Source organism: Armigeres subalbatus, chromosome 2, assembly GCF_024139115.2.
Source record: "Armigeres subalbatus isolate Guangzhou_Male chromosome 2, GZ_Asu_2, whole genome shotgun sequence".
Taxonomy (NCBI): domain Eukaryota; kingdom Metazoa; phylum Arthropoda; class Insecta; order Diptera; family Culicidae; genus Armigeres; species Armigeres subalbatus.
This window is the reverse complement of record NC_085140.1, coordinates 217675743-217687076: the sequence shown is the minus strand read 5'-3', so window position 1 is coordinate 217687076 and position 11334 is coordinate 217675743. Positions and strand designations below refer to the sequence as shown.

The 11334-nt window shown below is 45.8% G+C and overlaps 1 protein-coding gene across 1 annotated transcript in view; it reads left to right on the top strand.

Annotated features, from left to right (window-relative positions):
- The first annotated feature begins 55 nt into the window (after positions 1–55).
- Positions 56–11334, top strand: part of LOC134211666 (solute carrier family 2, facilitated glucose transporter member 3-like) — an 18481-nt gene continuing 7202 nt past the window's right edge. Inside the window, exons 1-5 of the mRNA XM_062688778.1 lie at positions 56–204; positions 255–520; positions 573–1209; positions 1266–1478; positions 1687–1789. Coding sequence (XP_062544762.1) covers positions 157–204; positions 255–520; positions 573–1209; positions 1266–1478; positions 1687–1789 — 1267 coding nt within the window. The 5' untranslated portion in view covers positions 56–156. The remainder of the gene's footprint in view (positions 205–254; positions 521–572; positions 1210–1265; positions 1479–1686; positions 1790–11334) is intronic.

Genomic DNA, 11334 nt, shown 5'->3' with positions numbered 1-11334 from the left:
GTGCCTTCTGGCACTCCCCTTCGGTCGCATTGTGAGGATTCGCTTGCAGCTTGCCATTAATTGGCAACTAATCTTTCATGTATGCGAATGTAAACCGTCTGCCGCAGATATCGCAAGCTCTTGAAAGCCCACTATCCGTATCTTGATTGCATTTGCATGTCAATTGAAGTTTGTAGTTCAGTCGAAATGGATCTCACTCTCCCGGTAAGTAATGGCGAAAGTTCCAAACCCTATTATTGCAGTCACTTTGACAGGATTCTGGATGGACCTCATGTCTGGTCCTGTTAGCTGCAACCAGTACCTTGGGGGTTTCGATTCCCGTGGGCTTCAACATAGGAGTTATTAACGCTCCTTCGGGCTATATTAAGACATGGAGTAATGAGACTATCTTCGAGCGCTATGGAATTGAGTTGTCTTCGGTCGGGCTGAACACGTTCTTCTCGATAGTAGTATCTATTTTCTTGATCGGTGGAGTTGTTGGGTCTTTGGGCGGTGCAGTGATTGCTGACAAATATGGGAGGTAAATATAGAACCATTTAAGGATGACATTTATTGAATTATTTGAATTTCAGGAAACAATCCTACCTTTTTTGTGGAATTCTGCTCACACTAGGAGGGTTTTGTTTCGTATTCTGTCGTCAACTCAAATCTGTTGAATTGCTGTTGCTCGGCAGGGTCTTAGCTGGTCTGTCAGCTGGTCTTACCACCAGTGTTCTGCCGATGTACCTTGCTGAAGTATCTCCAACAAAGTTACGTGGTACCATAAGCACTCTGTGTGCTTTAGGACTAACGATTGGAGTCCTCGTGTCGCAAATTGTGAGTCTTGAGCAAGTTCTAGGAACAAACGAAAATTGGCACTACGCAGTTAGTAGTTTTGCGATTCTGAATCTTTTCTGTTACGTTCCTTACACTTTGCTTCCGGAAAGCCCTAAGTACTTATACAGTATCAAAGACGACGCGAAAGGTACTTTAATAGCAATTCGTCGTTTATTCGGAGAAAGCTCAATTGGGGATGACTACGTAACGCTTCAGAGAGAAAATACGGCAACCGTAAGCATGTCGAGCAACTCCGAGCAGGACTTCAAACTAACCGACACCAGCCCTGTAACACGATCGATGTGGTCAGTCATAACCGATCCAACGCTTAGATTACCGCTCATATTAGTATGCGCTCTTCAAGGTGGTCAACAATTATCTGGAATCAACGCGGTAAGCTAGTACTGATTTGGTTCGACCAGTATCTTATTCCAGTCATCATTTTGCAGGTATTCTATTATTCCGTGTCCATTTTTGAGTCTGTTGGATTGAGTTCAGAGAGTGCCAAGTTTGCCAATCTGGGGGTAGGAATGTTAAATTTGTTTGTTTGTTCTTTAAGCCCTTATTTAATGGCACGCTGTAATCGACGAATACTCTCCATAATTTCGTGCGCGTTCAGTGGACTATTCATGTTTTCCGTTGCAATGCTGATTTATCTGATTGTAAGTTTTAATCAGGGAACGTCCATAAATTACATAACGCTTAGAGGGGAGAAGGGGTTTGCACAAAGTGTGACGATCCATACGATCCATACCGAGAATAGGAGCAAAATGGTTTTAAAATGACCAATTTTTGCGTTATGTAATTTATGAAACGTTTTCATTTTAATGCGAATAGTTGAATAGACTGACCTTCTATGATTTATTGCAGGATGTTGTTCCTTGGTTTAACTACGCTTGCATCGCTGCCCTGCTTTTGTACATCGTATTCTTCCAGTTTGGATTGGGTCCGATTCCGTTCTTTATCGGTTCAGGTAAATTTAATGTACATAACAAAATGCGAATACTTTGGTTATTATTAGAATTTCAATGAATCATCAATGGTTGAACCGTTGAACTTCCAATAGGCGAGACATACACCTCCAACAAATCAAATGGATCATAGATGAAAAAATCTGTACAGAGATGATGTTGGGTGCCTCAATTTTAGGTGTAAAATAAAATTTATTGCGTACGGCATTTTCGGCTAGATTATCTGTTAGGGCAAATTACCAGTTCGGCTGTATGTCCATTTCAGACATATGTCGCTTTCGTCAAATAGCCTAGTCACCGTTTCGTCGGATCGTTCAAAACGGCGAAATGGAATTTGGCTAGATGACTTTCGGCTTAACATATTATTCGTTCAAGTGGCATTTGAACAAAAATGGTTGGCAAGGGCAATAACTCGTTCAATGTAATGGAAATGCACAAGGATGATGTGGAAAAAATGGAAAGCCTTTATTTTAAAACTGTGAATTGAAAATAATGCTTTTTTATCACTAAATACGTGCCAGAAACAAACAGATTAAATTTTGATTTAGGAAGTGTGAATGCACTTCAGATATCATTATGATATGTGGGTGTAATTATGCGGGGCTTATTGTACACGAATATGAAATGGACCATAGGAGTTGCAATAAAGCTTTCACCTCCTAGCTCCCTAGCTCCTAGCAAACGGATATTTCGGCAAAATGGAATTCGGTTAGATGAATTTCAGCTTAACGTGTTTTATAATTAAGATGTATTCGTCCATGTAGAAATTTGGAAGAATTTTCTCGTGAAAATTCCAGAGAGTTTTCCGTAAAAACTTCTAAGAGTTATTCGTGGAGAGTTCGCGCTTGAACGTGCTTCGCGATAGTCGCGGATTTGAGTCTTTAGTTCTGTTTTGTGCTGTAAAAAGTAAAACAGTTCAGTTCTTTAAAAGGCTTTGGAAAATTCCGATGTGAATATGTATTTTATGCGGAAAATGTTGATTTGAAAAATGTATTGAAGGTAACTATTTTCCTTTAATGAGACTCAAACCCATGACCCGCAGTATACTAGACTGTTGCATGTTGGGTGGCCAATTGTCTGTCCGACGGGTTGGGTGCAGAACGATTGAACACCATGTTTGACTAGTCATAGGAAGTAGGTGTCCGGGCAGCAGGGACTATGTCCAAGGGCTTGACGATCCCTCCCCAGGCCACCTGCGAGTTGTGGCGCCTGCCTAGGATGTGGTGGGGTTTGACAGTGGGCCTTGTTAAACCTCTATAAAAAGCTACATGAATCCGCAAGTAGGCTTCGCCAAAGCGACCGTGGGCCGCTCAAAGCGCACAAGCCCAAGTCCTGGTGTTAGGTGGGACGCTAAACAGCCCTGACACGGCTCTCCGACGAGACAGGAGGTTTGCGCAGGCCCAATAAGCCGTCTTTAAAAACAACCATTACGAACGACATAGAAGATAATACGACTCGATACAATCGGCAACGACCTAGGCGACGAATAAAGGATCACGATTGGAAGCTTGGAACATGGAACTGCAAGTCGCCAGGCTTCGCAGGTTACGACAGGATAATCTACGATGAATTACATCCCCGCAACTTCGAAGTCGTAGCGTTGCAGGAAATCTGATGGACAGGGTAGAAAGTGTGGAAAAGCGGGCATCGAGCGGCTACCTTCTACCAAAGCTGTGGCATCACCAACAAGCTGGGAACCGGTTCATAGTGCTGGGAAAGATGCGCCAACGCGTGATTGGGTGGCAGCCAATCAACGCAAGGATGTGCAAGCTGAGGATAAAAGGCCGTTTCTTCAACTATAGCATCATCAACGTGCACTGCCCACACGAAGGGAGACCGACAACGAGAAAGAAGCGTTCTATGCACAGCTGGAGCAGACATACGATGGATGCCCACTGCGGGACGTCAAAATCGTCATCGGCGGCATGAACGCACAGGTAGGAAGGGAGGAAATGTATAGACTGTAACCGTTCGCAAATCGTCTGAGGGAATTATTTAAACTTTGGTGGCTTTAGCGCCACTCTCGCGTACGAGAGACCACCAGTCTGTTGACTTGCCCGACTATTTTTGAGACAATTCCTCAGGGGAAATCCTCGAACGGTTGCTGGCTGAATTTTCAAAATTACCCTGATTACCCTTGTAATCACTTAAGCTCGCTCAACAATAAACGTCAAATCAAAAGAGGAATCGAAGTCTGAGATGCAATCTACCAACGAATTAACGGAAACGTAAAAGAGAACAGCAGGTTCTCACGGAACTGCCGAAACAAAATCAATTGACTCTCAGAGCTTCAAATTCAACAAATTTATTCATACGACTTCATTCGGGTTGGACGGGGTTTTGTACTAGCTAGGGGGAAACTAATTCATGGCCATGATTATACAAGTTTCCACGTACCTGCGCAGGATTTTTGGTAGCGATGACGGGTTCTGGCGGGTGCCGAAGACGGAGGGCTTTCCGGCAGAGTGCCGAAGACGATGTTTTCCGGCGGGACGCCGAAGACGAAGGTTTTCCGGCGGTGTGCCGAAGACGGAGGTTCTTCCGGCGGTGTGCCGAAGACGAAGGTTCTTCCGGCGTTGCTGGCGACGCAGTTGTCGCGATGGCGTCGTAGTACCGGCGACTTGCCAGTGGGCGTTCGATGCTCCACACGATGGCGGCGTGAGCTTGGGTGAAAATGGCCGAACTAAAGGTGCGGAGGGAGTGGCGGCTGGACGGAAAGCTTCCGATTTTAACTTCCCGAGAGCGTCCGGAATAACCGTTCCCTCGAACTAGTAGCCCACTTTCCCTTACGACCTGGCTTCACGTACCATTCCGATTCACTGGGAGAGGACTAAAAGAAAGCTACTAACTCTCGGTTCGGGTTCGGTTCTGCGTACGATAATTGGCGACGTACGGGAACCGTGCTTTCGACACCTGACCACCAGGGGTGTAACGTAATGGTGGTCTTATCGACAGTTTTGGCGACTGTCGGGTGAATTTCGCTCGACTATCTCACGAACTGCACTCCCTCCGTTTAACTACCCCGAAAGGCGGGCATTAGCGGACACCCAAGCTCAATTTTGGTCGCACCGCGATCCTCAGAAAAATGGATGGAACCCCAATTCGACTCCGCTGGTCGTCACAAAATTCCAGCCCGTACAAAAAAAGCGCCTACGCGCTGGAAGTCCAACGCGAATGGCGAACGTTAGTCGTGTGCAAAATTAAAGTCATAATTCAAAATTACCTTTTTCTGTCTCAATATCTACTCCGACAAATGGAGAGAAACGCGAAAGTGTCAGACGCATTGACCGAAATAAGCAGCTATCTGGAAGACACCAAAGATTTTGTTTCAAGCACTTCACTTTACTCCACTGTTCTCAATTATTACCTTCTGCAAACTTTGAAGGAACACGTTTCACTTTGTAGAAAACTTAAATTGTTCGGAACTTGGAAACCGCGATCCTTCTCTTCCTCTAGTGCGAGTGAAGATGAACGAGGATTTCTACCTTCAAGAAACCTTGAAGGACAATTGCTGGTTATGTACATAGATTCAAATGGCGATATCAATTTGGCGCCTTCCCAGGATCGAGCAAATGGTTGAAAAAGAGCTATCTAGTTTCAGGAGCCATTACTGCACTCACTGAAACAGTATACCACTTTGCTTAGCCGAGACGCAAACCGCTCGAAATATTTCCTCACCCGAGACAGTCAAATAGTCGGGCAAATACTAATAATATTATGGTCTCGCTTTGGACGGTGAATCGTCAAGCCGACTTGACGAATTCAAGCATTATTTTGCTTAAAAAGAGAAAAACGTCCAAAGCTAATTAAATTCAAATAATCTAATAATTACAACAACAAAAAATAAAGCAAAAAATAATTTATTACTAATAATTAAGTTTCAACTCATTTCAATGATATTTTACTTAAAAGGATAAAAACGTCAAAGCTATTTATTAATTAAAAATAATAACTTAATTTCATAATATATTTACAAATGATTTTGCTTAAAAAGATAAAAACGTCTGAAGCTTTAAGCAAATCCAATAAAATTATTCCAAAAAATCCACACCGCGTTACAAGACCGGTCATCGGACCGTATCGAACGACAACGGCCAACGATGCATAACTTTGCAGTCTCCCGCGGAATGGTAGTCCGAAGCACCTTTCTTCCCCCGCAAGAATATCCACAAGGCCACATGGAAATCACCTAATCAAGTAACGGAAATCCAAATCGACCACGTTCTAATCGACGGTAAATTCTTCTCCGACATCACGAACGTACGCACTTACCGCAGTGCGGATATTGAATCCGACCACTACCTCGTTGCAGTAGACTAGCCCTAGACTATGCGCAGCGGTGAGCAGCGTAGTTCGCCTCCGCGCGGTGCTCGCTGGAAACGATAGCGTATCAACGGTAGTTGAAGGGCTAGGCGGCTAAATGAACTACACACGAGGGAGCGCGGTAGCGCATTGAGACTTAGACTGCCAGTTAAGTCTCAATTACGGTTCTGGCAGGCGCGATAAAGGTTGTGTGTTTTGTATATTGTTTTATTGTGTATTGCGAGGGCTGAGAGCCGAGTCATTCTACTCCCTTAGTAGAGCCGTGGGAAACCGACTCGAAACGGCGGGTGGGCTAATGGCAAGACCAGTGTTGGTAAAAACTCAGAATCTCAAAACTCATGGATGATTCAAATCAAGCGTGAGTTGAAACGCACCCAACTCAGCATATAAAAACTCATGGATGAGTTGAATCATCCATTTGAATCATCGTTGGTTTTCTTTTGTTCTCCTTCGTTAAAAACAATGAATTGACGTTTGTCGCATAAAATATTAGACACTCTTTTATGTATAAGCAATAAATTGCACCCAAATTGATTTCAAATGCGTTTTTAAACCAAAATGATTTTTTGGCAAATGAGTAAAATGATGCGTTTTGGCATGAAAAATTCAAGCGTGATGCATTCCTTTAAAATCGCAGACGATTTCGTTCGCAGGGGAGCGCTCGTTGATTGAGATTTATGAGTGATTTTACCAACACTGGGCAAGACTACCTTCCGTCCCATAAAACCGTGGCGGGCCTTGTGGCACGCTGTCCAATTCTGCTGTCTGGTTGGTGACCAGACAGAAGTAGGCTCAGATGAACTCCCTGACTAACGCCGATCTGGCTCTGAACACGAAAGTGTCAACCCACGCATGGCCTCCCTGCTTGCTCGCAAGCATAGACAACCATGAGATCATAGAGGCGACTACTTCAGTAGGATTCGATGGCAGCTGCAAGGGGGACCCATGAGCTATGTCAAGTACTCCAAATCCAGAGGTAGGACCCCTTGGCAAGTAGGGGTCTAGCGAGGTCTCCTCCCACTAGGGAGGAGAATGGTGTTGAGGCAGTAGCTAGTTTGCACGGGACTAGCACTACCCCAGCGGGAGGGGTTGACAGCCAGAGCGATGCTCAGGCAGTCAACACACCAGGCGAGCCTCTAACCGGTATCCGGTTAGTCGCCAAGCAGCTCGATGAGATCATCGAGTTCACGAGCGGTCGAAACAATATCAGCAAGGATCTGAAACAGAAACTTCTGGTACTTCGACAGTCGGTTCAAGCGGTAAAACGCGAACATGGCACGCTCACCAGGAGGGAGGTTGGAAGCGAGAAGGGGGAGACACGTACTCCGGCAGAACCCTTCTCCTTCCTTGGAGGGAAGGTCTCGACGCAAGAGGTGATTGGTACCACCCCGAGTGTCGGCGAGGGAGGGACTGCGGCGCGCTCCAAACGCGCCCGGCAGCAGTCAGAGGGTCGGTCCGGTAACGTTAAGCGGCGCCTTACTGTTACGGACAGCGGTACGGTCGAGTCCGATAGGGCGCCCGATCGTCGAGAGAGGGCACCCAATCAGGCGAAACCACGAGGGAAGGGCAACGGTGCGGCCCAGGCTACTAAACCCAAGGGTGGCCAATAGAGCAATTCACCCGGATGGTCGATAGGCTATCGTCCGACCTTGTAGGTCGGAAGCCGTTGTCATAGTGGGGGACTTCAATGCTTGGGCGGTGGAGTGGGGAAGCCGCTGCACCAATCAGAGAGGTCAAGCTTTGTTAGAGTCTCTAGCAAAGTTGGAGGTCGTGTTAGCCAATGACGGCTCAACCAGCACGTTCCGTAGGAATGGGGTGGAGTCGTTCATTGACGTTACGTTCTGTAGCCCCGGCCTAGACTGGGGACTGAACTGGAGGGTCGGAAAGGTTGAATCGCATTATTGAGGTTCTCTTCCCGTCCCATGCCACAAGCCCTTGGCCACCCCAGCACCGCAGAACGCGAGTGCTGAAGTGGATGAAGTGGCAGCGGTGACGAACGAAGAGTTGCTTGCGGTGGCCCGAACCCTTGACACGAACAAAGCTCCGGGGCCTGACGGAGTTCCAAACCTCGCTCTGAAGGCAGCGATCATGGCTAACCCGGACATGTTCAGGACAGCCATGCAGAGATGCCGCAGTTTCCCCGATAAGTGGAAGAGACAGAAGCTGGTGCTGTTGCCGAAGCCCGGGAAACGACCAGGTGACCCATCGGCGTACAGACCAATCTGCCTACTGGACACCACAGGGAAGTTGCTTGAGATGATTGTCCTCAACAGGCTTACCCCGTACACCGAAGGTACGAACGGCCTGTCAAGCAATCAGTTTGGGTTTCGTAAGGGTAGGTCCACGGTGGATGCTATCAACTCGGTTGTGAAAACTGCGGAAGAAGCGATACAACGCAAGTGGAGGGGAACTCGATTCTGTGCGATAGTGAAACTCGACGTCAAGAACGCATTCAACAGCGCAAGCTGGGATGCCATCGCGCTCTCGTTACTCCGGTTGGGCATTCCGGTGGGCCTGTACAACATTTTGGAAAGCTATTTCCAGAATCGCGTACTCTTATACGAGACCGATGAAGGGGAGGGTAGTGCTTCTATTACCGCAGGAGTCCCTCAGGGATCTATCCTGGGCTCGGTGCTATGGAACACTATGTACGATAGTGTTTTAAGGCTGAAGTTCCCTCCAGGTGTTAAGATCGTTGGCTTCGCCGACGACATAACACTGGAGGTTTACGGAGAGTCGATTGAGGAGGTGGAACTTCCCGGGTAGAGGTTAATAACAAACAAATAACATAATAATAACAAATTTTGCTATGATATCAGATTTAGTTATTCCTATGTTATTTATAAATAACATAAAATAGTATCCCAACAACAAATTATGTTATAATAGTAAAATTAGTTATTTATATGCTATTGTAAAAAGGAGCAGAACAACAAATAAAGAACAAATTTTACAATCATAGCAAAGTTTGTTATTCATTTATCATTTGCATTTTTAACATATCAATAATAACTGATTTTGATATTTTCTTTTCTTTAAATATTTTGCTATTGGTTTGTTATTATAATAGCAAAATGAGTTATTTATGAGTTATTTGCTAGAGCAATGTCTGTTATTATTTTTGCTATTTTAGCAACTATATCAAACAAACTAATAGCAGATTGTGCTATTTAGTCATTCATATATTAATAGTAAAATTTGATATTATTTTGATGTTTTCTTCTACCCGGGTTACGGCGGCCCACGCGATCGCTATACACCCAGGTTTTTTTTTACACGGTTTGGTTTTGGTCGTTTAAGACCTTCAACGTCAATGAAGCAATGGGTTAACCCCACGAAAAAATTCACAAAAAATCAAAGAAAATTCAGGGGGTATTTAAAAAGCTGTGAAAGTTCAGGTTTACCGAGAAATTAATGAATTCCAACCGTGTAAAAAAAACCTGGGTGTAGTATAGAGGAATGGATGAGCTCAAGGCAGCTGGGGCTAGCTGATCACAAAACAGAGTTGGTTGTTGTTAACAATCGTAAGTCGGTACAGGAGGCAGTGGTTCGCGTGGGCGACTGTGAGATCATTTCCAAGCGGGAGGTGAAGCTCCTCGGGGTGCTGATCGACGATAGATGAACTTCGGCAGTCACGTAGATTACGCCTGCAGGAGAGCTTCGACAGCTATTGCGGTATTATCCAGGATGATGTCCAATAGCTCGGGAGTGCGCTCCAGTAGACGCAGGTTATTAGCTGGGGTTGCAGTATCTATCCTTAGATACGGCAGTCCAGCTTGGGCCTCGGCGCTTAGCGTCGAACGCAACCTGCAGAAGCTGGAGAGTGTTCACAGGCTAGCGTGTCTCAGAGTGATAAGTGTCTACCGCACGGTATCACGGGATGCCGCTTGTGTGATTGCGTGTATGTTACCCATTGGACTAGTCATACGGGAAGACGAGGAGAGTTTCGACATGCGCGGAACCAGAGAAGCCCGTAAAGCCATTAGAGTCACTTCGACTATCAAGTGGCAACGGGACAGGGATAACTCTTCTAAGGGTAGGTGGACCCATCGGCTGATACCTAGCGTATCAAGATGGGTTAATAGGAGAGCATGGGAAGTTTACTTCCATCTGACACTGTTCCTGTCAGGGCATGGCTGCTTTAGGTGGTACCTACATAGGTTTGGGCATATGGACTCTCCGTCTGCCCGGACTGCCCAGGGGTCGACGAAACTGCCGAGCACGTACTATTCGTATGTCCTCGTTTCGTCGATGTTAGAAGCGGAATGCTTGAGGTGTGCGGGAGGGACACTACTCCGGATAATCTTATCCAGAGGATGTGTCAAGAGGTTGAAAAGTGGAACGCGGTCTCGGCCGCTACCACTCAGATTGCCAGCATCTTGCAGCGCAATTAGCGCGCCGAACAGCAGTCGGATAGCGCCGACTAGTGGGTAGCTAGTCTCGAGGGTGAGGTACCAGCGGGTAGTTAGTTAAGTAGTAGTGGAACTAGTGGGTAGCTAGTTATGAGGTAGAGGAACTAGTGGGTAGCTACCCGGGCAGAAGCAATGAACAGAATAACAAAACATGATATGGACTTGATTGATATAAGAGATAAAAGAACAAGCAACAATATCAAAAATTTGCACCGAAATATCATTTAAATATCAATATATGCCATGAATAAGAACAAACTAATGGCACATGATATTGATCACTTCTTACAAATAGCATAACTTGATCTCCTCATGATATTTTAGTGCAAAATATTGATATTGTCGTCTGATCTTTTATCTCTTATATCAATCATGTCAATATCTCATTTTGCTATCTTATCAACATTTGATATTAATGAGCTATTTTCGTCTACTCGGGTAGTTGTGATTTGAAGCTAGTGGGTAGCCAGTATGTGGGCGTGCTTAGTAGCACGGACCCCTCCCAGAAGTAATGCCGAAAAGACTGTTCCGGGGAGACTCAGGGTCTGTGAACAGGGTGGTTTTAGCGGGTCGACAATAGCTAAACCCCGTTCGCCAGTAGCCCACCGGTGTCTGGATGCAGATTCCCACCCAACTGAAAAAAAGACTACGCTACACTACGAAGAGCACCTGAATGGCGATATGGCAGACAACAGTGGCGGTATGGTGATGAACCTAGGAGCACGCGCGCAGGACATGCGACTTCCGGCTCCGAATCTCCAGGAAATCCAGGCGGAGATCGGCCGGCTGAAAAACAACAAAGCCCCTAGTTG